Here is a 17,234-nt window from a genome sequence, read left to right as displayed (position 1 = left end):
AAGGCACTAAAAAAATCTCTTTCGGTGAAGGCGGAGAAACCTCTTACACTCGTTGAACGTTCAGAAAGTTGTTAGGAAATGAATTCAAGAGTTGTTATTAATTTCCTACCTCCATGGGTCATTTTATATCTCCTGAAAAATCTTATCTGAGGGTTGAAGGCGCCTTCAATAGGTTAGAAGGCGCCTCCAGCGTGACAAGCGTTATCCGTGCGAAGATAAAACTCTATCTTCACTAACGATTACTATTTGCTCAATCTAAGGCACCTTTAAAGGTTGAAGGCGCCTTCCAAAAAGGCACAAGAGCGCCTTCAACGAGTTGAAGGTGCCTTCCACCAGAAAGGCGCGAGGGCGCCTCCAGCATCATTAGAGGTGCATCCAGTAGCTCCATGGCTCTTTGTTTGCTCTTCCGCTGCTCCGATTGTCTGGGTGATTTCGTCCATCCAGAATTGGGCTCATCCGGACCCAACTCTAGTCTTCTCCTCAAGCAGTCTTCCTCCACGGCTTCTCGTCCCTTGGACCGCTCACAAGTCCTTCTCGTCCACAGGTGTACTCTTCCGCAGCATCTCGTCCTTCGGATGCACTGAGCCCGTCAACTTTCTTCCCGTGCCATCCTTCTCACTAGTTGTGTTTTCAACTCGATTTCTTGTGTTCCTAAGCTTCTGCACGCTTAAACATAAGGATCAAACACACACAAGACCTAACTTAACTTGGTTGACTACATCAAAACTATCACGAAGTATTTATAATTTTAGTGAATTGCCCAATCAATACGGTTTAAGAGATTATGTGCCTTATAATAGGAGTCGTTGAAAGTTTCAAACTAAGTAAAACTAAAAGTGTATTTATTTTCCGCTGTGCTTTATTTTCTTTTATTTCCTTGTGTACTTAGTTTTGACAAGTTTTTAAAATAAAAAAATGAAGAGTTTTACAAACATGATTCACCTCCTCTCTTATATTCATTTTCGATCCTACAATATTCACTATTTATGACATGGTGAGCCTTCTTTATTATCAGGAATTGCTTATTATTTAAATCAAATAAAATTTTTATTGATAATTTTAATAGATAATCAAGATTATCAAAAATCATTCTAATGTAAGTATAATTTTTTTTAATAGTACAGGATTGAATATATTTTGTAAAAGGCACAATTAAAATAATAAAAATTTTAAAATATCTATTTAACTTTAAGATTTTTAAAAGGACACATTTATTTTTCATCTTATCCTTCATTTAAACACAACCACTATGCGCACTCAAACTAACATTATTATGATGCTTAATTTTAAAGAATAATATTATTATGGTGTATGGTTTATTCAACATTAAAATAGTGCTGATTTTTTTTTTAAAAAAAACAGCATCATAATAGTATTATTTTTTAAAAAAATAGTATCATACTGGTATTATTCTTTGAAATACAATATTGGAGTGGTATTAATCTTTAAAATCTAATGCTACAGAAATACGGTTAATGGATAAAGTAAAATAAAAAATAAATATGTCCGCCTCTTTCAAAAATTCAACAATTTTAATTGCATCTTGCTTTTTTTTATTCATTATAAAATAATTAAAGAAGAATTAAAAAAATATGTGTAGATTTATTCTTAACTATTTATGTTTGTACAATCGAATGGACGAAATGAGTTTTCCTTCCTTTCATCGTCAATCTGTCTCACTCAAACGGTCAAACGTCTCCCTCACTCGAATCTCTCTCGTGTCACCGCGAGATCGCTCGTGCTCGCAAATGAAACGACCTTGTAGCCATAGGCAGCCTCGTTCACTCACCGACGAGCAACTTGGGACTTTCACTTATAGGCAGCCAGTCTTGTTCACGATCGCGACCTTAAGCTGAGTTTTCTGTTTTTTTTTCTCTTTTATTTTCTTACTTTTTTTTCTTTCTTCCTGTAGGTTTTTTTTCTACCTAGTATTCTTCTCCTTCTTCAATCTATAAAAATGAGCTTTAAAATAATTTTTAATATACAATAATGTATTTTAAAGTACTTATTAAACTGCAAATCAAAATGCAGCCCTTTTATTTTTATTTTAGATTATTCTTTTATTGATAGAGGAAAAAAGGGAGCATTTTGAGGATTTTTTTTTTTTTTATAAAAACGGAGGCATCTGGATATTAATCATTTTAAAGGGTTTTTTAGAAAAAAAAATATTTTTTTTTTGAAAATTACCCAATTCCTACCAACCAAATAGGGATATAAATTGGAGGATTTGACCGGAGAGGATTGATTCGGAGCTTAGCAACTCGAAGAGTCGAAGCAAGATGGGATGCTCGTTCTCTGGTCTGAGCGCCTTGTATGATTCCGCCAACGCCGGTGCCGACGTCTGGATCAACGAGAACCGCTTCCGGATCGTGCGGCAGATCGGCGAGGGCGGTTTCGCCTTCGTCTTCCTCGTCAAGGAGGTCGTCGCCGAAGGCGCCTCTGGTCTCGCCGGAAAGAAGTCCAGCAATCCCACCCACATATCAGGTATTTCTTCCACCAGATCCGATCGGTCTGCGCGCGTTCCTGCCAACCGTCGATCCTGGATCTGGCATGTTTCGATTGGACTTCAGCTTCTTGGATCTGGCATTTTGCAATTGCGACTTGGGCTTGAGTTCCATTCGTTGTATTTCTGCGCCAAGATCGTTTTCTTTTGGATTTAGTTTGAAGAATTGCAAATATGCTGTTTCCAATCGATTTGTGTAGAAGGAACCCTTTGGCAACTTTTTTTTTTCCTCGTTCCCTTTGATTTTACTTGAACGGTGATTTATTTGACCAGTTTACAAAGCAACTAATGCAATTAGATATCATTGTACGATCGGGTTGATCTCAATTTTTTAGCATTGTACGTTCGCGCTAAGATCGCCTTTTTGGATCTAGCGGGCAATTGCTAATAGAATAATTTAGAAGGAAACCTCTTTTGAACTTTCTGATTTGCTCTTGATTTTGCTTCAGCGGTGCTTTGGTTGGCCAATTAATAAAGCTACAAGATGGGACACATTTTTTTTATATATATTTTAATGTTTGGACTGATGCTATTTCTTGTTTGTGAATGCCATCAGATCATGGAACGTACGCGATGAAAAAAGTAATCATTCAAACACAGGAACAACTGGAGTTGGTTAAGCAGGAGATTCGTGTCTCTTCCCAGTTTAGCCATCCAAATTTGCTTCCCCTCCTAGATCATGCAATCATTCCAACTAAGGTACTTCTGTACAAGTTGGAGCAATTAGTATGAAAATGTGAGGAGCAGAGGGTTGGAAAAAGAGAACTCTACTTAACACAATGAAAAACGACTTAACATATATGGATATTAACTTGAGTCAACAACAGGATAAAACCCATTCAGCTGATTCAAGATAGTTAGGACTCATAGTTTGTTTGTTTGTTGTTGTTCTTATGAACAATTACTATTCAGTGTTTTGAAAATGATTCTTCATATATGATCAAACAGTAAACCCTTGGTTGGACTAACAAAATGTATTTAATATCATTATATGAAAAGCATTATGAGATAATTTGAAACATTGGTGTTCAATTGTGGAACATTAGATAGATTAAAAATATCTCTACGTTGCTATGGAATTGTTCTATCAGAAACAAATGATTCAATAATCTTCCATGGTCAAACTAGTTTGTCATTACCCAGTCATTTTCTCTGAGGCTTTTACTAGTTTGCAAATCATTTACAAAGTGAGAAGCTCATAAAAAGTCAATTATGGATAGTTTATGGTCATCATACATAAATAATTATTAAATTGCACAGTTTAAATCACGCTGTTGCATTTATTATCAATTTCAGAAAACTGAAATCTGAACCACCTAGAAATTGCTGTTGATTTCAGCTGAAGAAATCTTTTACAAGCTATCATTTTCATATCCTAGAAGCTAAGGGTTCCTTTTTGTACTGGTTAAGGGAAGATCCGAGATTTTTAGATACACTCATGCTACTTTTCTTACATAGCATAACAATGATCGGATGTATTTTCATTTTTCAGGACAAGCAAGGTGGTTCTCTGAAACATGAAGCCTACTTGTTGTTCCCAGTTCATCTTGATGGAACCTTACTCGATATAGTTACAGTTATGCAATCAAAAAGGGAATTCTTTCCGACTCTTGCTGTTCTTCATATTTTCAGACAGGTACATGTTTTCCTTTTAAACTTGAATGCATATTCTTTCATTATGCATATGTGCAATTCATAAGCTAACAAAGTACAAAAATTATTCTGCATTTGACTTGTTCAATTGCTTTCCACCAAATTTATCAATATTGCAAGTAGAAGTGCCTAGATGTAATCTTTGGTTCTTCTCTATTATTTGTATTATGAGGTTGTCATAATTTGTTTGAATATGCCACTCCTTTTCACTAGTGAAGATTGTGCAAACGGCGCTTGTTGCCTTTTCCTTATTCATTGTAAGGTCTGATGAAACAAATACATATTGTGTAAAAATAAATTAACAAAACCCTAAACAGTTTCAAGTGAAAAAAACTATGGATAATGATCCTGATACCTAATCACAAAAAGGATATCCTTATCACTTATTTCCTTCTGAAAAGAAGTGATTCATCAGGGTGGACATGTTTTGTAGAAAAAAATTGTTATTGATAAAATATTTCTAAATCAGTTTAATGAATTAAAAACATCAGGATACACCCAATCAAACACATCATTATCATCATCATTAACCCATGTTTGTCCCAACTTTTTGGATGTGTATACATGAATCTTATCCCTCTGTGTATTATTTTTTTTTTTTCCTTTAACTGGGCTAAAAATCTAGAAAGTCTTTCCGTATGACTTGTCAATATGACTTGTCAATCTGGAGATGGAAGTTAAAAGTTGGTGATAATATAGCTTTGGTAGTTGGTGTTAGGAAGAGGCAAGAGAGCGCAATTAGGTTCTTCCCAAGTATGACTTGTCAATCTGGAGATGGGTTCATTTAAGGCATTGGTTCCAGACATCCATTTGTTTTTTCATTGTCTAGATCACTGCCAGTGTTACACTTTTCTTAATCTATCTAATTTCAAGTAAAGACAGTAGGATGACATGTAATCCATTGCCTACAGCTTTGCGCTGGTCTGAAGCACATGCACAGCTTTGATCCTCCATATGCTCATAATGATGTGAAACCAGGAAATGTTCTCATCACTCAAATTAAGGAACAACCTCCTGTTGCTATTTTAATGGATTTTGGAAGTGCTCGCCCTGCTAGAAAAGAAATCCGATCGAGGTCAGAGGCATTACAGCTACAGGTATGAGTTAATTTTCTTTTAAGGATATTTACTTGTAGGAGTTATCCAAATTATATTTTTAAATATATCTGAATTGTACCATAATATCTCCAAGAAGGAAGGACAAATATCAAAACATTATCATTAAAGATACCTAGCCTAAACATTGTGTGTAAAGGTACTACATTTGCGGTTTTGAATCATAAACTTCCTAGCAAACTTGGCTTGCTACCATCACCAAGCTAGAGGTGATAGTAAAATAAAGAGAGAAAAAAAAATCAAAATATTGATAGTTTCAAATGCACTTGTAGAGTGCACCTTTCAAGATCTTTCTCTTTTAGGCTTCACAATGAGGATGCTCAAGAAGGATCTTTTCTCTTCGTGTCTCCAATCAGAAATTTGCCAACCCTGACCCCTTGTTTATCACAAACTCAAGTTTTTGGACATGTTATTAACTCACCTATTTGTCATTTCCTGACAGGAATGGGCTACTGAGCACTGTTCGGCACCTTATCGAGCTCCGGAATTGTGGGACTGTCCAAGCCATGCTGATATTGATGAGAGGACAGATATTTGGTCTCTTGGATGTACTTTATACTCTATAATGTAAGAATTCTTTAACTTTGCTTATTATGTTCAGACATTATCAGTTATCTCATCATCATGGCTCCTTTTCCAAGTTTATGCCTGTTCATGGAATTTTCTTAAGAGATATTCACAGAAAATTTGTACCTTTCACCAGGCAATATTTCACATGATTTTAAGTGAAATGATACAAAATGCATACTATTCTACTATTACAAAAACTCGACAATATTTAAGGCACCTCTTTCTTGCCTTGATAGGTATGGATCATCACCTTTTGAGTATGTGCTAAGTGAATCAGGAGGCAGCATACAGTTAGCCATCATGAATGCACAAATAAAGTGGCCATCCACGACCAAACCACCATACCCAGACACTCTTCATCAGTTTGTAATATGGATGTTGCAACCCCAACCTGCCGTAAGGCCAAATATCGACAACATAATCATTCATGTGGACAAGCTCATATCAAAGTATTCAGCTTAAGATAAAAGAAATTGATTTCTCTATTGTTCTTTGCAAATTTGTTCCTAGTTCATATAATGTATTGGTGATTGTTGCCTATGGACTATGAACAACCAACATTCAACCTTGTTGCTCCAAAATAAGTCTCAATTATAACTTTGTTTTATCTTCCATCAGAGCTGTAAAACACTGTAACTTGATGACTTGATACGTAGATGTATCCATCTTAAGTGCCATTTTACTACCATATTATTTTGAGATTATCCAAGTCTCTTGTGATATTATTCTATATATTAGCTTTTGTGATATTCAATCTAATAGCACCAAAATAAGTTATATTTTTTTTTCCTCAAAATTTCTCATAGATTCTTCTGTAAAATACTATGACACGTTATGTAGATATATCTACTTGTATGTTGCTTACTATGATATTGCCTTAATGTTATATTTGAAGAGACTAGGGGCCAATTAATTGGCAGACATTAGCAAATATAGAAGCCTTGGGTGAGTCAATCCTACATTCCTGGCTACTACGCACGAGTAGGGGCGATGGGGTTAAATCGATCGTAGAAGCTAAAAGTTTGGTTCGATTAACCTAAATTTTTATTTTAAAATTTGATTATTTCAGTTAAATCAATTTGATTTAAATTTTAAAAAGTTAAATTGGATTAAATTGATCAATCGATTGATAAGACGTTCAAATAGAAGTGACACTTGCTATAATCGATTGCTCAATTTACATTGTCAATCGATTAAATTTTTGATGGAATACATCAAAAGGTGATGATTTTTTTTAAAATTTTTGATTAAATTAATTCATATTTTGTCGATACTGGACACTTGCTATAATCTGCACGAGCGGCTCCAACAGAAGTGACCATACTGACCGCGACACCACATCTGAGTGCGGCTCCAGGTGCAACACGATCATCTTGACAGCGGCCCCACATCTAAGTGTGGCTCCAGGGGCAGTGCGACCATCCTAACGGCGGCGCCACATTTGAGCACGACTCCAGGGACAGTGTAGCCATCTTGACGGCGACGCCACATCTGAGCGGTAGGGCAACAGATACTCTATAAGGGGCAACCATTCTGTACGTGTAATGCTTTCTCAGACTAGATCGGTACGGTATACAAAAAATCGGTATATCGAAATTTTGGTATATTGAATTTTCGGTATGATATGAGTTTCATACCAAACATTTGGTATATCAAAATTTAGTACGGTATATTGTAGCAGGAAAAAACTATGTTATAGTAGCTGCTATAACAGAGAAAATTGTATTGTAGCAAATATTGGTTAGTAGTCACTATAATATATTTGCTGAGTGAACTTTGAGAAGTCATAACTTTTAATTCAGATTGGCCAATGAGACGCACAATATATTAAATCAAAGCTCGTTCAGAGATCTTCAATTTGATATATTGTGCATTATATGGTTTATCCAGAATAAATTGTATTGTGCATTAAATTGTTTAACAACCAATTGCTCAATTGTCAATCGATTGATTGATGGAATACATCAGAAGGTGATGATTTTTTTTAAAATTTTTGATTAAATTAATTCATATTTTGTCGATACTGGACACTTGCTATAATCTGCACGAGCGGCTCCAACAGAAGTGACCATACTGACCGCGACACCACATCTGAGTGCGGCTCCAGGTGCAACACGATCATCTTGACAGCGGCCCCACATCTAAGTGTGGCTCCAGGGGCAGTGCGACCATCCTAACGGCGGCGCCACATTTGAGCACGACTCCAGGGACAGTGTAGCCATCTTGACGGCGACGCCACATCTGAGCGGTAGGGCAACAGATACTCTATAAGGGGCAACCATTCTGTACGTGTAATGCTTTCTCAGACTAGATCGGTACGGTATACAAAAAATCGGTATATCGAAATTTTGGTATATTGAATTTTCGGTATGATATGAGTTTCATACCAAACATTTGGTATATCAAAATTTAGTACGGTATATTGTAGCAGGAAAAAACTATGTTATAGTAGCTGCTATAACAGAGAAAATTGTATTGTAGCAAATATTGGTTAGTAGTCACTATAATATATTTGCTGAGTGAACTTTGAGAAGTCATAACTTTTAATTCAGATTGGCCAATGAGACGCACAATATATTAAATCAAAGCTCGTTCAGAGATCTTCAATTTGATATATTGTGCATTATATGGTTTATCCAGAATAAATTGTATTGTGCATTAAATTGTTTAACAACCAATTGCTCAATTGTCAATCGATTGATTGATGGAATACATCAGAAGGTGATGATTTTTTTTAAAATTTTTGATTAAATTAATTCATATTTTGTCGATACTGGACACTTGCTATAATCTGCACAAGCGGCTCCAACAGAAGTGACCATACTGACCGCGACACCACATCTGAGTGCGGCTCCAGGTGCAACACGATCATCTTGACAGCGGCCCCACATCTAAGTGTGGCTCCAGGGGCAGTGCGACCATCCTAACGGCGGCGCCACATTTGAGCACGACTCCAGGGACAGTGTAGCCATCTTGACGGCGACGCCACATCTGAGCGGTAGGGCAACAGATACTCTATAAGGGGCAACCATTCTGTACGTGTAATGCTTTCTCAGACTAGATCGGTACGGTATACAAAAAATCGGTATATCGAAATTTTGGTATATTGAATTTTCGGTATGATATGAGTTTCATACCAAACATTTGGTATATCAAAATTTAGTACGGTATATTGTAGCAGGAAAAAACTATGTTATAGTAGCTGCTATAACAGAGAAAATTATATTGTAGCAAATATTGGTTAGTAGTCACTATAATATATTTGCTGAGTGAACTTTGAGAAGTCATAACTTTTAATTCAGATTGGCCAATGAGACGCACAATATATTAAATCAAAGCTCGTTCAGAGATCTTCAATTTGATATATTGTGCATTATATGGTTTATCCAGAATAAAAAATTATGACCTCTCAAAGTTTACTTAACAAACGCATTGTAACAACTATTTGTTGGTGCGGTTAGCACTAACGGTCTAACCCAGGTTTTGATGAATGATAAAATAGGTTAAGTTAGTTTCGTTGTTATCTAACACTCTGACCGAGTGTGCAAGAGAAGTCCAGACAGGTCGACGGGCTGACCTGATGTCTGGCACGAAGCCCAGCTAGGTCGATGGGCCGACCGGATAGCTGGCACGAAGTCCAAACGGGTCGACGGGCTGACCAGACGTTTGGCACGAAATCCAGCTAGGTCGACAGACTGACCAGATAGCTGGCACGAAGTCTAGACAGGTCAAAGGGCTGACCTGACGTCTGACAGGTAAGTAAAGGTAAGTCACTGGAGGGGAGTGACTATGAGGACGCGTTCCCGGGAAGGGAACTTAGGCGCCGATCCGACTTAGAACCATTTCGGAACTCTAAGTCGAGATCTTGACTAGATTCCGGTCTCATAATCTAATTAATACTATTTCTGTTTATTATAATTATGCTAACACTCTGTCTTGCAGGATATATATTTGCCTCGGACTAAATATTTTCTTGCAGGTAGGAAATTGCTGGAAAACAGGGTCTAGGCGCCCGGGAGGTACCCGGGCGCCCGGAGGTAAACTTTTATCCCCAACGTCACTGTGCCACGTTGAGTTCGCTGGTTGGCTCGCCTACGTCATGGTCAAGGCGCCCCTGAAGGTTCCAGGCGCCCCGAACCTCCTATATAAAGAGGGTCAAGGCTAAAGCTCCAACAACAACTGACAGACTGCTCTCTTATGCTCCTACGATGTTGCAAAGCTACTCCGACTACGCGCTATTCTCTTTTTCCTTTTTGTCGGTATTATTATTGTTTTTTTATTAGCATTCTTGTACTTTAAGTTGTAATCAATATTCGAATTGCTAGTGGATTATCCATCGAAAGTATCCTTGTGTGCAGGCCTTGGAGTAGGAGTCGTCAAAGGCTCCGAACCAAGTAAAAGGTTCTCGTGTTAGCATTGTTTCATTTTCATACTTTCCGCTGTATACTCTTGTTGAAAAGTTTTAAATCGATATTCACCCCCCCTCTATTGACTTTCACGATCCAACAAGTGCTATCAGAGCAGGTACCGCTCTGATTTGGTGCAACCACCAATCAGATAGGGGGGGGGGTGAAACTATCCGTTTTCGGCTTTCAATTTTTCGCATAATTCCAAACTAGAATTATTACCTTTTTGAAAAAATTTTCGTTGCAATTAAATCTAAATTGGTGCAACACCAATTTAGTTCCTTTTTATTCTTAATTCTTCCCGCACTACTAATCCAAGACCAAGTCTTCGGATTTTGTTTGTCGTTGCTTTATTGTTTGCAGGGTCATCATGTCTCAGATCGAACGTTTCAGTATGGTACGTCCTCCCCTATTCAACGGGGATGATTTTCCATATTGGAAGAAAAGGATGGAAGTCTACCTGAAGACAGACTTCGACCAATGACTCAACGTCACAAAAGCCTACAAACCACCAGTTGACAACTCCAAAAATCTACTTGATCCGGAACAATGGACTTTGGACATAAAGAAGAAAGTATCGACGGAGAACAAGGCAATCAACACATTACAATGTGGATTAACAAGGAAAGAGTTGAACCGAGTAGCACCGCATCAGAATGCGGAAGAACTATGAGACAAGTTGATCGAGCTGCACGAAGGAACCAGCGACACTAAGGTAACAAAACACGATTTGTTATTAAATAAATATTTAACATAAAAATGCAGGAAGGAGAAATGACAAGTCAGCTTCACGCGAGGATCAAAGATATCCTCAACGGGCTTCACGCGATATGCCACTAGATGGAAAACAGAGATCTGATAAGGTACGCGTTAAACGCATTTCCACGCAATAGTTTGTGGGCATCCATCGTGGATGCCTACAAAATTTCTAAAAATTTATCTAAACTAAAATTAGATGAACTTTTCTGTGAATTGGAACTGCATGAGCAAACTAACACTGGGGCCGAGAAAGGTATTGCTTTGCTTGCAGGTTCCTCCAAAGAAAAGGAGAACAAGCCTGAACCTGAAGAAGATTCTGACCAGGATTCTGAAGACGAAGAGTACCTGGTGAACTTGGTAAGGAAAATGTTCACCAGGAAGAAGAAGAGCTTCAACAAGAAGAACCTACAAAAGATCAACACTCCAACTGAACCGAGTAACATGACGTGCTTCGGATGCAACAAAAAAGGGCACTACAAGAACGAGTGCCCAAGATTGAAGAACGACAAAATGAAGCCGACCAAAAAGAAGCCCTCAAAGCAACGTGGGATGACTCGTCTTCGGAAGAATCGGAGGACGAAGATCAGAAGAACCAGAGTTACCTCGCGCTGATGGCCCGCGAAGCAGAGTCGGAGGACGAATCGGAAGACGGGTCCGAATCCGAATCGAGCCACGAGTCCGTACTAGTTTCCAAAGGTCCCGAAGAGGTATACCTAAAGTTAAATAGAAAGTATGAAAATGAAACAATGCTAACACGAGAACCTTTTACTTAGTTCGGAGCCTTTGGCGACTCCTACTCCAAGGCCCACACACAAGGGTGCTTTCGATGGGCAATCCACTAGTAATTCGAATATTGATTACAACTTAAAGTACAAGAATGCTATTAAAAATAATAATAATAATACTAACAAAAAGGAAAAAGAGAACAGTGTGTAGTCGGAGTAGCTTCGCAGCGTCGCAGGAGCACAAGAGAGCAGTCTGTCAGTTGTTGTTGGAGCTTCAGCCTTGACCCTCCTTATATAGGAGGTTCGGGGCGCTTGGAACCTTCAGGGCGCCTTGACCATGACGTAGCCGAGCCAACCAGTGAACTCCATGTGGCTCAGTGACGTTGGGGATAAAAGTTTACCTCTGGCGCCCGGGTACCTCCCGGGCGCTCGGACCTCCCGGGCGCCCGAACCCTGTTTTCCAGTAATTTCCTACCTGCAAGAAAACATTTAGTCCGAGGCAAATATATATCCTACAAGACAGAGTATTATCACAATTATAATAAACATAAATAGTATTAATTAGATTCCGAGACCAGAATCTAGTCAAGATCTTGACTTAGAGTTCCGAAATGGTTCTAAGTCGGATCGACACCTAAGTTCCCTTCCCAGGAACGCGTCCTCACAGTCACTCCCCTCCAGTGACTTACCTTTACTTACCTGCCAGACGTCAAGTCAGCCCTTTGACTCGTCTGGACTTCGTGCCAGCTATCTGGTCATCCCGTCGACCTAGCTGGACTTCGTGCCAAACGTCTGGTCAGCCCGTCGACCCATTTGGACTTCGTGCTAGCTATCCGGTCGGCCCGTCGACCTAGCTGGGCTTCGTGCCGGACATCAGGTCAGCCTGTCGACCTGTCTAGACTTCTCCTGCACACTAGGTCAGAGTGTTAGATAACAACGAAACTAACTTAACCTATTTTGTTATTCATCAAAACCTGGGTTAGACCGTTAGTGCTAACTGTTGGTGCAACCTTAGGTCAAGGTTGACCTGGGTGACCCAACTCGAGTTGACCTGACTCGAGTTGTATTTTGATGTTTGACAAGAATAGAGAAGTTATATTTTGATGTTTGACAAGAATAGGAACTTGAGGGATTGTGGGTGCAACCTTTGGTCAAGGTTGACCTGGTTGACCCGACTTGGGTTGACCTGATTCGGGAAAAGTCCAAGTATGGAGACTTGGCAAGGAAAGGTCCAAGCAGGGAGCTTGGCACGGGAAAAGTCCAAGTATGGAGACTTGGCACGGAAAAGTCCAAGCAGGGAGCTTGGCACGGGAAAAGTCCAAGTATGGAGACTTGGCACGGAAAAGTCCAAGCAGGGAGCTTGGCACGGGAAAAGTCCAAGCAGGGAGCTTGGCACGGGAAAAGTCCAAGCAGGGAGCTGGGCACCGGGAAAAGTCCAAGTATGGAAGCTTGGCATGGGAGGTCGGAGAGGGCTCGGTAGCTCGTTCTCCGGACTAGGTCAGAGAGGGCTCGGTAGCTCGTTCTCTGGACTGGATGGAGTCGGAAAGGGCTCGGTAGTTCGTTCTCCGGACTAGGTCAGAGAGGGCTCGGTAGCTCGTTCTCTGGACCGGACGAAGTTTGAGAGGGCTCGGTAGCTCGTTCTCCGGACTAGGTCAGAGAGGGATTGGTAGCTCGTTCTCTAGACTGAATGGAGTCAGAGAGGGCTCGATAGCTCGTTCTCCGGACTAGGTCAGAGAGGGCTCGGTAGCTCGTTCTCTGGACCGGACGAAGTTGGAGAGGGCTCGGTAGCTCGTTCTCTGGACTAGGTCAGAGAGGGCTCGGTAGCTCGTTCTCCGGACTAGGTCAGAGAGGGCTCGGTAGCTCGTTCTCTAGATCAGGAAGGTTTTAGGGTTTAAGGCTGGGAAATTGGATCGGTCAGTGATACTATGGGTATCTGGATCGGTCTGCTGACCGATCCAGTGATACACTGATTCTCACTGTGGGTCATCTGATCGGTCTGGTGACCGATCAGTAACCAAACAGATTAGGAGAAGGAACAGGAAGGCCTATGGCCTGATCGGTCCACAGACCGATCAGGGCTCTGCAACCAACTCTCTGTGAGAGTTGGGATCGGTCTGGGGACCAATCAGCCTAGGGCCTGATCGGTCCCATGACCGATCAGAACCATCCTGGACTGATCAGGGTGGAGCCTGATCGGTCCAGGCCTAGCCGTTGAGATACAACGGCTAGATTTCTGTCTTCTTCGCAGGTTCAAGTTATATAACGAGGTGGAGGGCCTCTACAGAAAATTTTTTTCTTCTTCCTCCTTGCGATCTGAGCTTTGTTGAGCTCTCCATTACTGAAGCTTTGTGTGAGCTTCCCTCAGCTGGGTTTCCAACTGATCAGTTGCTGCTGTGGTTGACATCCGTGAAGTTGCTGCTTCATCAACAGTCGACGAGAAGGCAAGCAAACCAGTGTTTTTACATTCATATTGTCCTTGACTTCTTGCTGTATTTCTTGTACTCTGATCTTGCTGTTGCAAGAGAGATTGTGGCGAGGTTTCTCCACCCAGAAGGAGTTTTCATTAGCCGGTTTTCCGGGGTCTCATCCACCGACGGATTGATAGGATTCGTCCACCTTACGGACACGCCGAGGAGTAAGAGTATCATCTCCGAACCTCGTTATATCGTCATGTTTGAGGTTTGATCTTCTCCATTTTCGTTTCTACTTTTTATTTCCGCTGCGCTAACTCAAATTGTAGGAAGAAACGAGAATTTGGGGTCGGCTATTCACACCCCCCCTTTCTAGCCGCGTCCGAAGGTCCTAACAAGTGGTATCAGAGCGAGGTCGCTCTTCGTCAGATTAGCACCCGGGGGAGCACAAGCTAGAGAATGGATCAACTTGGAGAAGACGTCACGATTCCACCCTTCTACGATCGCGACGACTTCGCGTATTGGAAGGTAAGAATGAAGTATTTTCTTATGATTAACCTAGTAAATTGGAATTGTGTACAAGTAGGTTTTATTCCTCCGGTGGATAAAGAAGGAGAACCTCTCGAGAAGAAGAAGTGGACGAAGGAACAAATCCACCAATCCATAATCAACGACGAGGTAACAAAAATCTTTGAATTTTCATTACCTAATGATATCTTGTGTAAGATAGGTGGATATAACAATGCCAAGGAGTTGTGGAACAACTTGGCTAAGTTCCATGAGGAGAGCTCCAATTCAAGTCATGAAGAGGAGTCAAGTGAGCCAAGTAGCTCACATCATGGAGGTATGGAATTAGAAGTTGAGGGCTACTCAACATCTAAGGAAGAAGAGGAGGAGAGTTCTTCTTCAAGACTGGAGCAAGAAGAAGAAGCCTCTACCTCCGGAAGGGATGAAGGAGAGAGCTTATATCCATCCTCAACCCTAGGTAACTCAAGCAACTTAATTTCAAGTAAATTACATATAATCTGCTTTGAGTGTAAGGAATATGGGCATTACAAAAGTAAATGTCCAAAGAGGATTAGGAAGACTCCACCGGCACCAAAAGTCAAGGAAGCCGGAGTCCCGATACGCAAGGGCAAGGAGCACGTGGTGTGCTTCCAATGCAAGCAAAGAGGACATTATAGGAGTCAATATCCAAGGGGGAGGCAACCTCACAAGGACAAGAGACCAAGCACATCTACGGGGGGAGCTAAGGCAAACCCTAAGGTATCCTTTAAGGCACATTCTTGCAATTCTAATAAGACACATGGACACATGCTAGTAGTTTTATTGTAATTGTCAATAATGATAAGCATGATAACCTTAGAAACCGATACATGTGCTTAGGTGCCAAACATGTTAGCCTAGATAAGGACAATGCTAGAAATGTCAACCCTAGAGTTTGTTAGGACCGATGATCTCGGCTAGAGAGGGGGGGTGTGAATAGCCGACCCCAAATCGTTCGTTTCTTTCTACAAATTAGGTTAGCGCAGCGGAAATAAACAATAGAAACGACAACGGAGAATAGCAAACCTCAAACTCGTCGATGTAACGAGGTTCGGAGATAAACTCCTACTCCTCGGCGTGTCCGTAAGGTGGACGAGCCCTATCAATCCGTCGGTGGATGAGTCCCCGGAAAACCGGCTAATAAGAACTCCTTCTAGGTGGAGAAACCTCACCACAATATCTCTTGCAACAGCAAGAATGAAGTACAGAAATACAGCAAGAAATACAGACAATATGAATGTAAAACACCTTGCTTGCCTTTGACTGGTTTCCGTTGACGAAGCAGCAACTTCACGGAAGAATAGCAGCAGCTGACCAGCCGAGGAAGCTCACACGAAGCTTCAGAAACAAAGAGCTCAGCAAAGCTCAGATCACAGCAGTGAAGAAGAAGAAGCAGTAGCTTCGAACCAGAAGAAGAAGTACTGTAGAAGTCCTTGATCTCCTTTTATAACCTGCGAAGAAGACACAGAAGAAACTAGTCGTTGCTACGCAACGGCTAGGATGTGGACCGATCAGGCTTCATCCTGATCGGTCCACAAGGGTCCTGATCGGTCACAAGATCGATCAGGCCCTTCCCTGATCGGTCATGGAGACCGATCAGGTCCTTCCCTGATCGGTCCCATGACCGATCAGGTCCTTTCCCTCCCGAAGGTGATTTCCTTCTGATCGTCTACTGATCGATCACTGATCGGTCTGCTGACCGATCAGATAAGCAACAGAATACTTCTGTTTGGTTACTGATCGGTCACCAGACCGATCAGATAACCCAGCGTATCACTGGATCGGTCATCAGATCAATCCAGGTTTAGAGCTCCCAGCCCTAAACCCTACTTGGTCCTGAGAACGAGCTACCGAGCCCTCTCCGACTTCGTCCGGTCCAGAGAACGAGCTACCGAGCCCTCTCCGACCACAGTCCGGAGAACGAGCTACCGAGCCCTCTCTGACCACAATCCGGAGAACGAGCTACCGAGCCCTCTCCGACTTCGTCCGGTCCAAAGAACGAGCTACCGAGCCCTCTCCGACCTTCCGTGCCAAGTCTCCATCTTGGTCTTCTCCGTGCCAAGTCTCCATACTTGGACTTTTCCTGTGCCAAGCTCCCTGCTTGGACTTTTCACCAGATGTCTGGTCAACCTTGACCCATTTGGATTTCCCTTGCCTGGCTTCACTCACCAGGACTTCCAAACTGCCTAGCTTCACTCACTAGGTCTTTTACCTGGCTTCACTCACCAGGGTTTTCCATCTGCCTGGCTTCACTTACCAGGACTTTCTCCAACTGCCTGACTTCACTCACCAGGACTTTCTCCAACTGCCTGGCTTCACTCACCAGGACTTTCACTTTCACCTAGCTCCACTCACTAGGATTTTCTCCAACTGCCTGGCTTCACTCACCAGGACTTCCAAACTACCTGTCTTCACTCACCAGGACTTTCCGAACTGCCTGGCTTCACTCACCAGGACTTTCTGAACTGCCTAACATCGCAGTTAGGACTTCCCAGTATCCGGTCAACCTTGACCTACTTGACTCTTCTTCATCCAACCTGATCAGA

The 17,234-nt window shown here is 41.3% G+C and overlaps 1 protein-coding gene across 1 annotated transcript; it reads left to right on the top strand.

Annotated features, from left to right (window-relative positions):
• Nucleotides 1–2,210: 2,210 nt before the first annotated feature.
• Nucleotides 2,211–6,545, top strand: LOC122052700 (probable serine/threonine-protein kinase DDB_G0291350). The gene is made up of 6 exons (XM_042614371.1): nucleotides 2,211–2,484; nucleotides 3,060–3,202; nucleotides 3,996–4,139; nucleotides 5,068–5,253; nucleotides 5,714–5,838; nucleotides 6,078–6,545. Exons 1-6 carry the CDS (start codon nucleotides 2,280–2,282, stop codon nucleotides 6,301–6,303), a joined length of 1,029 nt encoding a protein of 342 aa, XP_042470305.1. The 5' UTR covers nucleotides 2,211–2,279; the 3' UTR covers nucleotides 6,304–6,545.
• Nucleotides 6,546–17,234: the final 10,689 nt, after the last annotated feature.

Source organism: Zingiber officinale, chromosome 3A (assembly GCF_018446385.1).
Source record: "Zingiber officinale cultivar Zhangliang chromosome 3A, Zo_v1.1, whole genome shotgun sequence".
NCBI classification, from domain to species: domain Eukaryota; kingdom Viridiplantae; phylum Streptophyta; class Magnoliopsida; order Zingiberales; family Zingiberaceae; genus Zingiber; species Zingiber officinale.
Note: the sequence above shows the minus strand (reverse complement) of the source record. Positions and strands in the feature narration are given on the sequence as shown.

Bases quoted from the DNA above. Each gene is read 5' to 3' on its own strand.
- LOC122052700 (XM_042614371.1), top strand. From the start codon at position 2,280: ATGGGATGCTCGTTCTCTGGTCTGAGCGCCTTGTATGATTCCGCCAAC. The intron at 2,485-3,059 runs GTATTTCTTCCA...GAATGCCATCAG, and splicing joins CAATCCCACCCACATATCAG to ATCATGGAACGTACGCGATG. The intron at 5,254-5,713 runs GTATGAGTTAAT...ATTTCCTGACAG, and splicing joins CAGAGGCATTACAGCTACAG to GAATGGGCTACTGAGCACTG.